The 18,880-nt window shown below is 37.9% G+C and overlaps 1 protein-coding gene across 6 annotated transcripts in view; it reads left to right on the top strand.

Annotated features, from left to right (window-relative positions):
- MINDY3 (MINDY lysine 48 deubiquitinase 3) overlaps window positions 1–18,880 on the top strand; it is a 103,726-nt gene that overhangs the window by 67,241 nt on the left and 17,605 nt on the right. For all 6 annotated transcript variants that reach the window (XM_037155173.2, XM_053665824.1, XM_053665825.1 and 3 more), the window contains exon 11: window positions 2,174–2,246. In XM_037155173.2, coding sequence (XP_037011068.1) covers window positions 2,174–2,246 — 73 coding nt within the window. The remainder of the gene's footprint in view (window positions 1–2,173; window positions 2,247–18,880) is intronic.

The following is an 18,880-nucleotide window of genomic DNA, read 5'->3' as shown; positions in this document are numbered from 1 at the left end:
TATTAAAGTAATGCTTCAATTACATTCTCTGCCACCACTTCCCTCAAAAAGATTCTTTTGCTTTATTAGCCAAGAAAAACTATTTTCTTTCCCTCCGTTTAGATCATGGTATTAAGTAATATTTAGAAAAGTCAAAGTAATGTTTTAAAACTAATTTCAGTAATTTCCTTATCACTTGCTGGCAACAAAGGGAGGTTGAAATGCAACAGCTGAATGGAATGAATGACTGTAGGCTCATCTTGTTCTGTTCCCCTCTGCATAAAAATCTCATGCACTGCTGTATACCTTCTCCTCAGCCAAAATTTCAGAGTTTGGTGTTTATCCACACATTCCAACAATTGCTTAAAGGGAAAAGCTTTAAAAAGAGAGAAGTAGAGTTGGAAATAATTAAGGGATTTAAAGCTTAGAGTAGAATAAATGTAGGAATTTTTGCAGTTACGTTTTGAGAGTGATAAGAGATGCTAAGGGATAATAATAATAATAATAATAGCCTTAATGTTAGTAATTTCTCCCTAACATTGAGAGCTGATGCTATAGTTCTAGCTTTGATAGAAAATCAGTTATGGAGCGAAGACAACATTGCTGATGTAGTAGGAAAAGGAAAGAATTTTAAGAAATATTATCCAGAATAGGTTAAATGAATAAACAGAATCCAAAAATATGGCAGTATTTACCAAAATTATAAATGAACTTTTCCTTTGACCTGGCAATCCTAACTGGAGCTCTGTCCTACAGACACAGTGGCACATGTATGAAATTACATGTCCAGGTTTATTTGGTGCAGCATTTTTTATAATAACAAAAGATTAATCCAAGTATACAGCAATAAAAGACTGGATCGTAAAATCAGAAAGACATTGAAAGTTATGCCATCTGAAAACATGGCACTTGACATGCATATTTTCTGCAAAATTATCTTGAAAAGGATACCCTAAAAGTGGCTATTAAGGAATGGTAAATGGGAAATAATTACACATTATGTTTTAAAATAATCAGAATTGTTTTACTTTATCTTCTAGTACTTAAAAATGTGTAAGAGCTTGCATAGATTGCCTTATTTTAATTCCCATTCCTATTTGATTTGTGCTCCCATGTAAACTGAACACACTTTGAGGGTGGTGCTCAGGCACCTGGTCTCATGGTTGAGTGAGAACTACTATAATTGATTCTTACAGTTTGTTCCTTCATCTGTGAGGCAAAGGTGGGCTGATTAGGACAAATGTGCACCACTACATTTCTTATAAAAATTTGTTTCCACAGAGGAACAGCACTTTAAGTTGTATTTATTTATGCTCCACAACATCTTTAAAAAGTGTTCACTATGCTAAAAAGGGATACTTGCAAACTTGTTCTCTGATGAGGTTTGTCTGAGTGAACACGATTATAGACACAGCCTTAAACTAAAGCTGTGAATAGAGGAAAACTTTTGGAGCCTACATTCTAGATTCATGTCAGTAAAGCAGTAGAATTTCTTAACAGTTTAAATATGCAGAGTAAAGTTTGCATAGGATCCAAGATAACACTGAATTTTGTGCTTATTTTTATTAAATTGTAATATGGATTACTGGATCACTCAATATTGATTATTGAGAATTAGTTATGTGGGAAAAAGAACTACTTCTGCCTTTTCAATATTTCCTTAGAGTTAAGAATAATTAAAATTCTGGACATGAAGAACTTTGTGGTGATCTGTGGCTAGGTTTGCTATTACATTCTCACTGAAGTAATAAACTTCAAGTGCACTGCTGTGAAGTTGTTTGCAGTCATATATCTCTAAATTTACTTTCAAATGTATTTTAAGTATATTTAAGTAATATTTCTTCTTGCCTGGACAACAATGTGAAGTAAATATATGTCATTAATATTTTCAGATTGCATTTTTGTACTAATTACCTATATAATATTAAACCTTAAGTGTTTTTATATAAAGTTTTGCATGTCATTCTCACAGCAGTTCTTTATAGTTGAAGGATTGATTTTTCCTATAGTTTAATACCCAGAGAGTTTGTGACTTATTTAGTCACCAATCTATGATTTTAAGTGTAACTCAGTCTTCTGAGTTACACTTAAAATCATATGTCATCATCTCTTCATTTTAGCCTAGTATTTCTTTTGTTCATTTTTAATGTCATGACATTGTAACTACTTGATGGCATCCTTTTTATCTTTTCAGGATATGGCTTTAGTTGCACCTGAGGCTCCTTCAGAACAAGCCAGGAGAGTTTTTCAAACCTATGATCCAGAAGGTAGATGATCTTATTATTTTATTAACATTGACTTTCTTGTATATCTTTATATATTAGAAATATTTTGATATTGAGTTTTATTCACAAGAGTTGTTGGATTATTAAATGAAACATAGGTTCTGTTTCCTGAACACTTTAACTGGGAAATGTGAAAATGGGAACAAATAAAAAAAGAATACTTAAGTGCTTGTCAAATTCTGACATGGTATAAGGTTTTCATGTTTCTTGGGTTCCTGAACTATGGTTACTTGAATCTTGACTTACAGTCAGTGTTAAACAGAGAAAAGTAACCACCATCTGAACCAGCTCTTTAAAAAGTAAGTCATTTCCTTCCTTTTTCATTTATTTATTAAATAAACTGCCCTTCCAGGTTATTTTTAAATTGAGATATACTTGACATATAACAGTCTGTAAATTTAAGGTGTACAACTTGTTGTTTTTATGTTTCTATATTACAAAACAGCGCTACAGTGGTGTTAGCTACTGCCTCTGTCATGTCACATAATTATCTTTTTTTTTTTTATGGTGAGAACAGTTCAAATCTAGACTCTTAGCAACTTTAAAATTTATTAACTGTATTGTTGACCATAATCACGAGCTGTGAATTAGCTCTCCAGAACTTATTTCTCTATTGGTTGCAGGTTTCTACTCTCACACAACATCTCCTCAGTAGCCCACCCACCGGGTCCTGGAAACTACCATTGTACTGGTTTTTACAAATTCAGCTCTTACATTTTACATATAAGTAATATTGTACAGCATTTGTCTTTCTCTGCCTGGCTTCTTTCAATTACTGTAACGCCCTCCAATTCTTTACTCAGTAGAATATGTTACAAAAGGCAAGATTATCTTCATGGCTAAATAATACTTTTGTGTGTGTGTGTAATCCATTTCTTTATTTATCGATTGATGGATACCTAAGTTGTTCCCTATCTGTGCTGTCAAGAGTAATGTTGCCGTGACTGTGGGTGTGCAGAGATCTCTTTGAACTACAGATGTCAAGTCCTTTAGATATATAACTAAGAGTGGGATTGCTGGATCAGATAGATGGTAGTTCAGTTTTTAAATTTTTGAGGAATTTCTATACTGTTTTCTTTAATGGGTGTACTGTTTTACATTTTCACGGTAGTGTATAAGGGTTCCTTTTTTTCCCACATCCTTACCAACATTTATCTCTTGCCTTTTTATTTGTTTATTTATTTTTAGACAGACGGGAAGGGAGGGAGAAAGAGAGGGAGAGAAACATGTGTGGTTGCCTTTCATGCACCCCCTACTGGGGACCTGTCCTGCAACCCAGGCATGTGCCCTGACAGAAATCGAATTGGTGACCCTTTGGTTTTAGGGCCAGTGCTCAATCCACTGAACCACACCAGCCATGCCTTCTTGTCTCTTTGATAAAAGGAATCATAACAGGTGTAGAGTGGTATTTGTATGTCTTCTTTAGAAAAATACCAATTCAAGTTCATTGCCCATTTGTTTAGTTGCATCATTTGCTTTTTTTGGCTGCTGAGTTCTCTGAATTCTTTATGTATTTGGGATATTAACCTCTTATCAGATATATTGTTGAGGAATATTTTCTCCCATTCTTTAGGTTGCTGCTTTGAAGTTGTTGTGTTTCTTTTTGTGTGCAGAAGTTCTTTAATGTAGTCCACTTGTTTGTTTTAGTTTTTGTTGCCTGTACTTCTGGTGTCTTGTACAAGTAATCATTAACAAGGATTTTTTCCTTATGTTTTCTTCCAGTAGTTTTACAGTTCCAGGTTTTATATTTAAGTCTTTGATTCACTTCAAGTTAATTTTTGTGAGTGGTATAAATTAGGGATCCAATTTCATTCTTTTCACGTGGCTATCTAGTTTTTCCAACATCATTTATTGAAGAGACTGTCATTTTCCCATTGTGTGTTCTTGTTCCTTTGTCAAAAACTAGTTGGCCATATATGTGTCGATGTCAAAAATTAGTTGGCCATATAGATGTCAATTTATACATGGGCTCTCTGTTTTTTTAACAGTGGTCTTTTTTAATGCCAGCGTCATACTCTTGATTACTGTAGCTTTGTAATATTCTTGAAACCAGCTAGTGTGATGCCTCCTGCTTTGTTCTTTTTTCTTGGGATAGCTTTGACTTTGCATGGTCCAAGTTTAGGACACACTTTTTTTCTATTTCTGTGAAATGCCATGGAATTTTGATAGGGATTACATTTGAATCTGTAGATTGCTTTGGGTAGTACGGACATTTTCTCAATGTTAAGTCTTCCAGTTCAAAAACACAGACTATATTTCCATTTATTTGTGTCTTCTTCAGTCTCTTTCATCAATGTCTTACAGTTTTCAATGTATAGGTCTTACACCTCTTTAGTTAAATTTATTCAGAAGTATTTTACTGTTTTCCATGCTGTTGCAAATGGGATTACTCTCTTAATTTCTCTTGGTGATGGGCTGTTTTTAGTGTACAGAAATGCTACTGATATATATGTAGGTGGGTTTTGTATTTTGCAAATGTACATAAATCATTTATTCTGTTTTAGTGGAGTCATTAGGGCTTTTTAGATAAAAGATCATATCATCTCCAAACAGGGATAACATTACTTCTTCCCTTCTAGTGTGGATGCCTTTATTTCTCTTGCCTAATTGCCATGGCTAGGACTTCCAATAATATGCAGAGTAGAAATGGTGAGATAGGTTTCTCTATCTCGTTCCAGATGTTAGAGGAATGGATTTTAACTTTTGATTATTGAGTATGATGTGAGCTGTGGGTTTGTCATAATATATGGCCTTTATTATGCTGAGGAACATTGCTGCCATACCAAGTTTTTGAAGCAATTTTATTATGAAAGGATTTTGTTTTTCAAATGCTTTTTCTGCATGTTAAGGTGATCATATGATTTTTGTTTCATTTTATTAATATGGTACATTATGACAATTGATTTGCCTTTGTTAAAGCATCCTTTCCTCCCTGGAATAAATCCCACTTGATCATGGTGCATGATCCTTTGAAAGTGTCATTGAATTTGGTTTCCTAATATTTTGTTGAGAATTTTTGCATCTATAATCTTTAGGAATATTGATCTGTAATTTTTTCTCTCATAGTATCTGGCTTTGGTGTCAGGTAATATTGACTTCATAAAATGAGTTTGGAAATGTTCTCTCTTCTTCAGTTTTTTGACAGAGTTTGAGAAGGATTGGTGTTAATTCTTCTTTACATGTTTCATAGAAGTCACTAGTGAAGCAATCTCGCCCTGGGGTTTTGTGGTGGGAGATTATTGATTATTGGTACAATGTTTTTACTATTAACTTGGCCAGATTTCATATTTTTTTCATGATTCAGCCTTCATTAAGTGGCATATTTCTAAGAATTTACCCATCTCTTCTAGGTTGGCTAAATTGTTGGCATGTAATTAATTGATCATAGTAGTTGCTCATGAGCCTTTGTATTTTTTTGGTATCAGCCATAATGCCTCCTCTTTCATGTATAATTTTTTTTCCATTTGAGTCCTCACTTTTCTTTTCTTAGTGAGTTTAGGTAAAGTTTTGTCAATTTTTAAAAAATCTATTTGAGAACCTACTTTTAGTTTCTTTAATCTTTTCTATTGCTTCTCCGGTCTCTATTTCATTTATTTCTGTATTAATTTTTGTTATTTCCTTCCTCTACTAATTTTGGGCTTTGCCCTTTTTCTAGTTCTTCATGTATAGTATGAGACTGCTTATTTGTGACCTTTCTTCTCAATGTAGGCATTTATTATTATAAACTTCCCTCTTACACTGTTTTTGGTGCTTCCTTAGGTTTTGATATGTTATATTTCCATTTTAATTTGAAGGTATTTCTTGATTTTCCTTTTGATTAATTTTTGACCCATTGGTTGTTCATGGGCATGTTGTTTAATCTCTCTCTCTATATATGTGAAGTTTCCAGCTTTTCTTCTGTTTGATTTATAGTTTCATTCTGTTGTGGCCAGAAAAGATACTTGGTATGATTCCCATCTTCTTAAATTTGCTAAGATATATTTTGTGACCTGTCATGTGATCAAACCTAGAGAACGTTCTGTGTGCACTTGAGAAGAATATGTATTCTGCTGCTGTTAGATGGAATGGTGTGTATATGTATGTTAGGTCCATTGAGTCTCAAGTATCATTCAAGTATTTTATTCATTATTGATTTTCTGCCTGGATGATCTATCCATTGTTGAAAGTGAGGTATTGAATTCCCCTACTATTGAATTGTTATCTGTTTCCCCCTTAAGATCTATTAATAATTGTTTAATATATTTAGGTGTTCCAGTCTATGGTGCATATGTTATAATTGTTATTTCCTCATGATGGATTGATTGTTATCATTATGTAATGATAACTTTTTTTTGTTGCATTTCTTAAAATTTCTTTTGTGTGATACAATTATAGCTACCCTTGCACTCTTTTGGTTTCCATTTGCATGGGATATACCCTTTTCAAGCCTTTCACATTCAGTTTGTGAGCATCCTAAAAACTTGAGTCAGTCTCTTTTAAGCAACATATAGTTAAGTTTTGTTTTTTTATCCATTCAGTTATACTGCGTCTTTTAACTGGAGAATTTAAACCATTTGCACTTAGGTAAAGACTTAAATTGCCATTTTGTTAATTGCTTTGTGGTTGATTTGTAGTTCCGTAGTTTTCTTTTTTTTACTGTCTTTGTAACTTGGCTTTTTAATAGTATTATGCTTTGATTCTCTTCTTTATCATTTGTGTATCTATTAAAGGTTTTAGCTCTGTAGTTAACCATGGCTTTCATTATATATGTTATAATTGTCAACTTTAAGTTGGTAACAGTTACATCAGAAAATTATGCTTGTTTCCATGCCCCCAACAATTTATTTTGATATCCCAATATACATCTCTCTATATTGTATATCCATTAAAAGAATATTGTAGCTATAATTGTTTTTAACACTTTAGTCTGTGAACATACGTGCTTGAGTTCAAAGTGATTTACACACCACCATTATAGAATTAGGATATTTTCTAATTGGTTCGTTTTGCTTTTGTTTTAACAGAAGTTAATTAATATGTAATATTACATTAGTTTCATGTGTCCATCATAATGATTTGATATTTATGTACATTGTGAAACAATCTCCACAGTAAGTCAACTTTCATCACCATATATACTTACAAAATGTTTTTCTTCTCTGATGAGAACTTTCAAGACCTAGTCTTTCAGCAACTTTCAAATTTGTAAAACAATATTATTAACTATAGCCAACATACTGTACATTGTTGTCTCATGACTTATCTTGTGAGATCATACTGTATTTGTCTTTCTCTGTGTGACTTTTTTCACTTGACATAATGCCCTCAATGTCTATCTGTGTTGGCCCAAATGGCAGGGAGGTTTTTTCATTTATTTTTATTTTTTAATATATTTTATTGATTATGCTTCATAATCAGTAAAATTACAGTTGTCTCATTTCCCCCTTCATTCCCCTCCACTCTGCACACCCTTTCCCACCCACATTCCCCTCCTTTAGTTCATGTCCGTGTCATAAGTTCTTTAGCTTTCCCATACTATTCTTGCCCTCTCCCCTGTCTATTTTTTCCCCACCGTCTATGCTACTTATTTTCTGTACCTTCTCCCCCCTTCTCCTCCTCCCACTCCCCTGTTGCTAACCCTCCATGTAATCTCCATTCTATGGTTCCGCTCCTGATCTAGCTGTCTGCTTAGTTTGCTTTTGTTTTAGGTGTGGTTGTTAATAACTGTGAGTTTGCTGTCCTTTCACTGTTCATCTTTTTAATCTTCTTTTTCTTAGATAAGTCCCTTTAACAATTCATATAATAAGGGCTTGGTGATGATGAACTCTTTGAACTTGACCTTATCCGAGAAGCACTTTACCTGCCCTTCCATTCTAAATGAAAGCTTGCTGGATAGATCAATCTTGGATGTAGGTCTTTGGATTTCATGACTTGGAATACTTCTTTCCAGCCCCTTCTTGCCTGTAAGGTCTCTTTTGAGAAATCAGCTGACAGTCTGATGGGAACCCCTTTGTAGGTGACTGTCCCCTTATCTCTTGCTGCTTCTAGGATTCTCTCCTTCATTTTAATCTTGGCTAATGTAATTATGATGTGCCTTGGTCTGTTCCTCCTTGAGGCCAACTTCTTTGGGACACTGAGTCTCCTGGACTTCCTGGAAGTCTATTTCCTTTGCCAGATTGGGGAAGTTCTCCTTTATTATTTGTTCAGATAAGTTTTCCACTTGTTGCTCTTCCTCTTCCCTTTCTGGTATCCCTATAATTTGAATGTTGGAGCGTTTAAAGATGTCCTGGAGGTTCCTAAGCCTCTCCTCATTTTTTTGAATTCTTGTTTTTTCATTCTTTTCTGTTTGGTCATTTTTTTCCTCTTTCTGGTCCACTCCTTTGATTTGAGTCCCAGTTTCCTTTCCATCACTATTGGTTTCCTGTGTATTTCCCTTCATTTCAGTTAGTTTAGCCTTCATATGTTCCTCTAATTTGTGACTAAAATTAACCAGTTCTGTGAGCATCCTGATCACCAGTGCTTTGAACTGTGTATCTGATAAGTTGGCTGTCTCTTCTTCGCTTAGTTGTATTTGCTCTGGAGCTTTGATCTGTTCTTCCATTTGAGCCATTTCTTTGGGGTGGGGTCTGGTGGTTCCTGTTATGTAGTGAGGGGCGGAGCCTTAGTTATTCACCAGGGTGGGGCACCGCAGTCTCTGGTTTGTGATGCTGTATGTGGGAGCGGGATTTGAGAGGGAACAGTGGTACTTGCTCTGCTCTCTGTTGGATCTCAGTCCCCTCCACCTCTTCCCCCAAGCAAATTGGGTCTTTCTGGTGCTGATTCCCGTGTGGGTGGGCTTGTACACATTCCAGCACCCTGTGGGTCTCTCTAACAAACTCTCCTGGTACCTTAACCCCCACAGGTGTTTAGGCTTTATTTCCCAGCACTGAAACTCTGGGTTACGCGGTCTTGCTCCCCAATATTGCCTGGTTTATCTGTGTGGGAATGTGGGACTGCCTGGTCAGCCGCCTTGTGCACAGTTCCTCACTTCAAAATCACACTCAGTGCCTCACTGTGACGTGTGCACTGACCAGCAGTCCCCATGTAGTTATGGATGATTAAGACAAATTTACACGGATGACCAAGTCCTGTGGAGGAAACGGGCAAGACACTCTCTCTAGTGGAGAATGCCCCCTACCTCTTGCCTTGACAGGCTTTTATTGTTTTTGTTATTTTTTTTGTGTGCAGGCATTTAGGTACAAGCTTATTAATCATGGATAGACAGTAAACAGCAGATAGTATACAAAAAACCATTAGGGCTTGTCCTTAAATCAACTAAAGGTCTATCAACTAAAAGGCTATAAAACTATGGGAAAATAGAAGCATTTGACTAAAAGCATTCTTAGCAGAGCAGATCTCACAGGTTTGTTAAGAATGCTTTATCTTGCCAGAATACCTGGGCCCTGCACTAGCTGGTGAAAGGTTGTACTGTTTTTCTGTCACAGGTATTGAGGCTTAAGTGGATTAGAGCCAGGAAGCACTTCTCCCAGAGGACATGGGGACAGGGCTATGTTATAGTATCCAGGTGTGAATGGTGAGGGTCTATCACTCCCTCCTTGTTGCAGCCCCACCCCCACCCCAAGTCCTGCCATGATGGCCTCCCAAGTGATCGAGTCTGGCTTAGGTTGCTCCCCCCCACCCCAGGGGGGTGTTACCTGTCACTGACTTCCAATCATGCTTTGGGGCCAGGGGGATGAAGTAGGGGCAGCATCTGCTGCCAGAGACAAGCCTTGTCTCCTCAGTGGCTCGCATTCTGGAGGTTGCACATTTAGCCTTAAATGGTTGCAATTCCTGAAACCAGGCAGAATAGTTCCCAACATTGCTGGGTCTGCCCATTGCTACCCTACGCCGGGACCTGCCAGCTGCTGCCTCCTGTGTGCCCAGTGTCTGCCTGGTGCTGTCTTGTGCACCCAAGGAGCCTTTCGTGCCAATGCCACTGTTTTTTGTGCCACCACCCCTCTCCGTACAGCTGCACGACTCTGCCCCACTTACCAGTCTGGATGAATGTATTTTATGTCCTTGGTTGTCTGACTTCCATACAGTTAAGTTTCTGTCAGTTTTGGTTGTTATTTTGTTTCTAAATTGTTGTCCTTATTTTGGTTGTGCGAGGAGGCAAAGTGTGTCTACCTACACCTCCATCTTGGCTGGAAGTTGGAGTTTTCTTTTTTATGGCTGAATAATATTCTAGTCTGTATATATACTATGTTTTCTTTCGTCAATAATCCATTGATGGACCCTTGGGTTGTTTTGATAACTTGGCTACTATAAATAATACTTCAGTGAACATGGGGGTGCATATATTTTGATGAGTTGGTGTTTTTGTTTTCTTTAAATACCCTGAAATGAAATGGCTGGATCATGTGGTAGTTTTGAGAAAACTCCATATTGTTTTTCATAGTGCCTGCACTGATTTACATTCCCCCCAACAGTGCACAAGAGTTCGCTTTTCTCCACATCTTTACCAACAAAGATGTGGAGAAAACACATCTTATTTCTTGTCCTTTTGATAATACCCATTCTAACAGGTGTGAGCTGATATCTCATTGTGGTTTTGATTTATATTTCCCTGATAATTGGTAAAAAAGTACTCAAGTACTTTTTCATGTAGCCATTTGCCATCTCTACCCATTTTTTAATTGGATTGTTTTTGTTTTTTGCTGTTGGGTAATGTGAGTTCTTTATGTGTTTTGTAGATTACCCCCTAGGTATGATTTGCCAATTTTTTCTCCCATTTACTAGGTTGCCTTATTATTTTGTTTATGGTTTCCTTTGCTGTGCAGACACTTTTGACTTTAATGTTAGTCTCACTTGTTTATGTTTCCTTTTGTTGTCTTTGCTTTGTTTGGTATGAAGTCCAAAAATAACCATTGTCAGGACCTATGCCAAGGACCTTGTAGCCTGTATGCTTTTCCAGGGGTTTGTTTCCAGTCTCATGCTCAAATATTTAGTACATTTTGAGATAAATTTTGTGTATGGTGTAAGATGATGGTCAAGTTTCACTCTTTGCATAGTTTTTTGTCCAGTTTTCCCAACACCATTTATTTAAGAGACTATCCTTTTCCGCATTGCATATTTTGGTTCCTTTGCCTCAAATTATTTGACCACATATGCATGGGTTTATTTCTGGCCTCTCTGTTCTGTTCCATTGACCTGTGTATCTGTGTTTATACCACTATAGTTTGATTACTATAGTTCTGTAATACCGTTTGAAATCAGGGAACATGATGCCTCCAGCTTTGGTGGTTCTTTTTCACATTACTTTTGCTATTTGGGGCCTTTTGTGGTACCACATACATGTTAGGATTGCTTCTTTATTTTTTGTGTAAAATGCTCTTGGATTTTTATAGGGATTTCATTGAATCTGGAGATCTCTTTGGGTAGTATGAACATTTTAACATGATGAATTCTTTCAGCTTTCCTTTTATCTTTGTCTTTTTCAGTTTCTCCTACCAATATATCATAGTTTTCAGTGTACAGGTCTTTTATTACCTTGGTTAATTTTATTCCTAGGTAGTTTATTCTAGGTAGTTTATTCTTCTTTAAGCTATGGTAAATGGGATTATTTTTTTTATTTTATTGATTATGCCATTACAGTTGTTCTATTCCCCCCTTCATTCCCCTCCACCCTGCACCCCCACCCCCACCAATCCCCCCCTTTAGTTTATGACCATGTGTCTCAAGTTCTTTAGATTCTATATTTCCCATACTATTCTTGCCCTCCCCCCTATCTATTTTCTACCTACTGTCTATGCTACTTATTTTCTGTACCTTCTCCCCCCTTCTCCTCCTCCCACTCCCCTGTTGCTAACCCTCCATGTGATCTTCATTTCTATGGTTCTGCTCCTGCTCTAGCTGTCCTTTTAGTTTGCTTTTGTTTTAGGTATGGTTGTTAATAACTGTGAGTTTGCTGTCCTTTCACTGTTCATCTTTTTTATCTTCTTTTTCTTAGATAAGTCCCTTTAACATTTCATATAATAAGGGCTTGGTGATGATGAACTCTTTGAACTTGACCTTATCTGAGAAACACTTTATCTGCCCTTCCATTCTAAATGAAAGCTTTGCTGGATAGATCAATCTTGGATGTAGGTCTTTGGATTTCATGACTTGGAATACTTCTTTCCAGCCCCTTCTTGCCTGTAAGGTCTCTTTTGAGAAATCAGCTGACAGTCTGATGGGAACCCCTTTGTAGGTGACTGTCCCCTTATCTCTTGCTGCTTCTAGGATTCTCTCCTTCATTTTAATCTTGGCTAATGTAATTATGATGTGCCTTGGTCTGTTCCTCCTTGAGGCCAACTTCTTTGGGACACTGAGTCTCCTGGACTTCCTGGAAGTCTATTTCCTTTGCCAGATTGGGGAAGCTCTCCTTTATTATTTGTTCAGATAAGTTTTCCACTGGTGGCTGTTCCTTTCCCCCTTCTGGTACCCCTATAATTCAGATGTTGGAGCGTTTAAAGATGTCATATCCTGGAGGTTCCTAAGTCTCTCCTCAGTTTTTTGAATTCTTGTTTCTACATATTTTTCTGTTTGGTCATTTTTTCCTTCCTTCTGGTTCACTCCCTTGATTTGAGTCCCAGTTTCCTTTTCATCACTATTGGTTTCCTGTGCAATTCCCTTCATTTCAATTAGGTTAGCCTTCATATGTTCCTCTAATTTGTGACTAAAATCAACCAGTTCTGTGAACATCCTGATCACCATTGTTTTGATCTGTGCATCTGAAAGTTTTGCTATTTCTTCGCTGCTTAGAGTTATGGACTCTGGGGCTTTGAGATCTTCTTGAGCCATTTTTGGTCTGTTTGCGCACTTTAAGTATGAGGAGTAGAGCCTTAGGGGCGGGGCCACTAGGGCGGTGTCGCTGGGTTGTGATGCTGTATGTGGGGGCAGAGGCACAGCGGAGATACGGCATCCCCCTCTTCTGCTTCCCGACACTGGGTAAGGAGCAGAGCCTTAGGTGTTCACCAGGGTAGGGCCGCTCAGGTCTCTGGGTTGTGCTGCAGTATGTCGGGGCGGGGTCAGAGCAGGGAAATGGCGGCCCTCTCTGTTGCCCCCCACTGCTGGGGACTGCTCGGTCCCATCTCACTGCCCACTCCGTTGCCAGTCTATCTGCGCAGGAATGCGCCGCCACAGTCAACCCGTTGCCCTGCGCCCTCCCTGGGTCTGCCGGTCTTTCACTGGGTCGCACACTGGGTTTGCCCGTTGCAACCCTGCGCCTGGGTTCTGCGCGCCTGAGTCCATCTGACCGAGTTTTCCTGTGCCTGTGCAACCCCGCTCTGCCAGCTGCTGGCTTCACCCCTCTTACTGGTCAGGCTGAAGAATTCATTGTTATCAGACTTCCGAAAAGTTCAATTTTCTGTGTTCTGGCTGTGTTTTCTGTTGCTAATATTTTGTTGTCTCTAAACTTGGTTCGGATTATTTTTTAAATGTCTATCTCTGATAGTTTATCATTTTATAGAAATGCAGCAGGTATTCATGTTTTTATTTTTGTATACTGCAAGTTTTGAATTTGTTTATTAATTCTAACAGGGGTTTTTTTGTGGGGTTTTCAGGGCTTTCACTGTATAATATCATGGAATCTTACAAATAGGACAGTTTTACTTTCTGATTTGGATGCCTTTTATTGCATGGGGTTTTGTTTGTTTATTTGTTTGTTTATTTTGCCTAACAGTTGTGGCTAGGACTTAAGTACTGTGTTGAATAAAACTTGCAAGGCTGGGTGTCCTTATCTTGTTTCTGATCTTAGAGTTTGGCAAAGCTTTCAGGTCTCCACCATCGAGCGCGGTATTAGCTATGGGTTTGTTATATATGGCTTTTATTAGGTTGAGGTACTTCCCTCTATACCTACTTTGTTGAGAGTGTTTATCATAAACATATGTTGAATTTTGTCAGATTTTTCTTCTGTACCTAACAAGAGGATCATGTAATTTTTATACTTCATTTTGTTAATGTGCTATATCACGTGGATTGACTTGTGAATTTGAACCATCTTTGCATCTCTGATAAATCACACTTGACTATGGTATATAATTTTTTAACATATCATTGGATTTGGATTATTAATATTTTGTTGAGATTTTTTATTCCAATGTTTATCAGGGATACTGTCTGGCAATTTTCTTTCCCTGGTAATTTTCATTCCCTTGTCTGGTTTTGGTGTCAGGACACCCTTATAACATGAAAGTATTCCCTCCTCCTCTTCTGTTTTTTGGAGGAGTTTGAGAAGGATTGGTATTAAGTTTTCTTTAAATGTTTAGTAGTATACCAGTGAAGCCATCTGTTCCTGGACATTTGTTGATTGGGAGGTATTTGATAACCAATTCAATGTCTTTTCTGTTGTGGTTCTGAATTTCTATTTCTTCATGATTCATTTCTGGTAATTTTTATGTTTCTAGGCATTTATCTGTTTCTCCTAGATTGTCAGTTTTGTTGGCATGTAATTGTTCATAGCAGTTTCAATGATCCTTTGTATTTCTTTAGTATCAGTTGTTACATCTGAGCTTTCATTTTTGATTTTATTATTGTGAATCTTCATTTTCCTGGTGAATCTAGCTCAGGGTTTATCAATTACCCTTTTAAAACCCAGCTCTTAATTTCATTACTTTTTCCTTGTTGTAGATTTAGTCTCTATTGCATTTGTATCTCTTCCTATCTTTGTCCTTTTGTTTCTTCTGCTAATTTTGGAATTCATTTGTTCTTCTCTATCTAGTTCCTTGATATCAATAATCTAACTTTATACCTCAAATAGGGAGTTTTGAATTTGATTATATATTCAACTTGACCAGTAAATTTTATAGTTTCATATGTTTTCATGTTACTAATTAGTGTCCTTTTTCAGCTTAGAGAACTCTGATAGATTGGGTTTAGTGGGGAATGTCTTTTATCTGGAGGTGACTGCTGAGGGTCCAGGTGGGTAGGATGCAGCATCTTTGGTCTTGAGAGGGCCCAGTGGTGTAGTCTTTGTGTAGCTCCATTGGCTGAGGTTGACATTGGCTGCGTTGCAGGGATCTTCTTTTGGTGAATACTTTAGAGATCCTGTGTGTAGCAGAGGCAGATAGGGCTGTTGGGTTCTTCCAAAGCGAAAGCTGCTGGGTCTTCCTGTTCTCCCTTTTTGCTCATTGGAGGAAGTTTTAGCAGAGGGAATCCTTGGTTTCTGGCCTGGCATACTGGCACAGAGCAGTATCAGAGCTAGGGTAGTAGAATCAGGTACATGCAAAACTACTACACTGCTTGAGTCCTGGGGCTCTGGTACACTTGCTGTGGCTTGGTACTGGTGTCTGGGGGTGCATGCATGGGTAGATCTCCCATGGAACTGGGATTTGGGTCTCAGGACCTCACTGTAATGACTCTGGCCAGCATGCATGGATGCAGCAATGGCATAGGCCTTGAGATGATAAGGTATAATGGTAGATTGGGGTCTGGGAGCAGGATGTAGAATAATACAACCTGGCGATGGTGGTCAGAGTCTCACCTCTGGTCCCAATGAGGCAGTCACAGGTCAACAGCACCATGACTCCATTTGTAGTCTTTTATAACCACGTATCAGGATCCAGACTTAGAGCAGTGGCAGCCCAGCCCAGTGGTGATGGTTTAGCGCTGCAATATAAGACCCTCCATGGGACTCAGGGATTGCAAGACACTGTCCTGGTAATAATGGGACAAAGTCAAGATCAGGGGCCAGATGTGGGGCAAGAGCAGTGGCAGCTCCCTCCCAGGTATAGTGTGCTGTGGTGCCCCCATCCATGAGGTCAGGGCACATCAGTGACTGGGACCCCTGAAGGCAGATGTCACTGCAATGACAGTGCCAGCCTCTGGGAATGAATGGAAGTTGGGAGAAGAAAGAGGTGTGCTCTGGGCAGCTCCGTCAGTGGATATCAGCATTGTTGAAGACTGTAGGAGACATCTGTAGGAAAGGCTGCTGCCTCTGTAGCAGAATGAGGCTTGCTGGGGTTCTCCTTTTCCCCTTGTGGTGAGCTTCCTCTGAGCAGACCCCTCCTGATGCCAGTCTGCTCTGGCTGGGGGATGGGATGACACAGGTAATGTGCTTCCTGTACTTATTTGTGTGGTCATCTTCGATTTTTGAACTCTACAGGGTTTTTGCTAATTTTTTGTCATCCAAAGCTTTCTCCAGGCTGGTTTCTTCCGTTTGTAGTCATTCATTCATTTATTTATTTCTCATGTGGGAGATGAGCCCTGGGGCCTCTGAACCCTCTATCTTCCTGATGTCACCCTCCACCCCCCAGAATATTTCAGTAAAATGGATTGTGCCACTTTTGAAAAGTTCACATATATATTCCTATAATATATACTGTTAGCTAGGTTGTTTCAACCCCTTTACACTTGTGTAATTATAACTAAGGTATAATAGTTAACTCACTGACTTCTCAAGTGTAACTGTAACACCTCATCATATCTTAAATTAATACATTGTAAATTACCATGTAGAAATATAAGTTGTTGGATCAGTGAAGGTCTTATGAACTCAGAGTGGACTCAGTAATCTTTATGAATATACTTTATCTTAAAAAAGTTTTTACTCTTGAAGATTATTCGTCTCTGAAAATTTGAGTCACAGAACTTCTACGTATAGTCATGTGCCACTTAACAATGGGGACGCATATTGAGCAGAGCATCATTAGGATGTTTCTTTTTCATCCTTGGACAAACATCATGAAGTGTGCTCACACAACCCTAGATGAGAGAGCCTAGTACTGTAATAGTATGTGCCGTAATTTTGTATGACTGGCAGTGCAATAAGTTTGTTTACACCAGTGTCACCACGAATGTGAGTAACGTGTTGTGCTACAATGTTAGGACAGGTATGACATGACTAGGCAAGAGGAAGTTTTGGGCTCCGTTAAACTCTTATGGGGCCACTGTTGTATGTACTGTTACATGGCACATGACTGTATGTCTTTTCTCTTACAACTTAATAGCAGTATAATAGTTCGTTGTTTTTAAGTCTGTAGGGGTATTTTTTTATATATCAAATGAGAATAACCGGACCTATTTCTTGAGTTATTGTGAGGATGAATAATGTTGTGGAAAGCACTCTGCCCAATGGTTAAAACACAGTAGGCACTTTATAAATGTCAGTTCCTCTCTCTCTCTACTCAGTTTTATTGGTGCTTGCACTGGTGATTCCAATGTGATTTCCCCTAACTTAAGAAGCATACAAGTTTCTTTGCTCGTGGAATTAATAATCTTTTAAATGCTAGGCAGTGTTTCATTCTAAATCTTTAAACAGGAAATAAAAAAGATTTACCACTGAATGAAACTAGCCTTAGAGTAAACCATTAACTCTGAGCCATTGCTGTGTGTAGCACCTTGAGCTCTGGCATGGAGGGTGACAAACTAATAATAATTTTGTTGGCACTTTGAATCCTCTGATGAAAAAAATAAGAAATAATTTCTATTTCTAAATATATTTAATATATCTTGGGCTAAGAGTCAGACTTTCTGAAGGACAGTTTTCAGAAACTGTAACAAGTTAATATGAAAATAATATTGATGTTAATAGGGTAAGACTTAAAGAAATGTTGTAATTATAGTGAATTTGCAGACTGGTCAGCAAGCTATCATGCAGACCTGAGGAGGGAAGATTGGCATTGGCAAAGGGAGACACAAAGCAGAGAAAGTGATTATATATATGAACACAGGTGGAAGATAGTAATTTATATGCATGAAGTAGCCAGCAAAGGATTTGTTTGACCTTAGTGGAAAGACAGGGAAACAGAAAAGTAATTTGTAGAAGTGATGCTAGAGGCAAGAAGTTATTCAAATAACCAAGGAAATTAATGGCGATGGACTGGATTTATATTTTAAAGAAGTATACTGCAGAGAATGAGTTGAGCAGTTTCCTGTGGCCATACCCTGTTAAGGATTTATTTAAGACACGTGTTTTCTTCCCGCCATCTCTAACCCCCTTCCAGGTGCTCACCTTTTCTATGCCTCATGTTTCAATGGAGAGCACCACTTTGCAATCGTACACATACATACATAGTGTTCGCTGTGTTTCAGACGTGTTTCCACCTAAACTAATACTAATTACAGTAGGAGATGTAAAACCCTTACAGAGTGGAATATTATAACACAAAGTATGTAAGATGGCGTGATCTTACATACTTCTGGTGTCTCCCCAGAGTTTCCCATCAGGGCTCTGTAGTGCTGCTGAGTTTCGACTTGAAGTGACTGTCTAAGATGTCAAGCATACACTGTTATCCAAGTGCAGCCACCACAGACTGGCCCAAAAGCAAACGTAGAGTTTTCATGTGATCTTTGTTTTTGAACATGTCTCCGTTTGTGTCATTGGTGAAAATTTTAGAAGTGAAATTGCAACTGAGTTTCTTGAGAAAGGGAGCATACAAGCATATGATTAGAAGATCTTAGATGATGGTAATTTATTGAGTAAAGGCATAAAAAAATGCCCTCAGAGCAAGGAGTATTCATAGACAGGCAACCTGAACTTCAAAAAAGCTAATGTTATGTTAGAGTGCCGATTTTTAAAAAGTCCATCAGTAACACAAACTAAAACTTAAGGTTTTAAAAGTAGAATACAGTTGTATAAACAGTAGGTTTGTTTGCTTGTTCAATTTTTGTAAATTTTT

The sequence above is a fragment of the Artibeus jamaicensis genome, unplaced genomic scaffold, assembly GCF_021234435.1.
Source record: "Artibeus jamaicensis isolate MK-2021 breed Jamaican fruit bat unplaced genomic scaffold, CSHL_Jam_final contig_426, whole genome shotgun sequence".
Classification (NCBI taxonomy): domain Eukaryota; kingdom Metazoa; phylum Chordata; class Mammalia; order Chiroptera; family Phyllostomidae; genus Artibeus; species Artibeus jamaicensis.
Note: the sequence above shows the minus strand (reverse complement) of the source record. Positions and strands in the feature narration are given on the sequence as shown.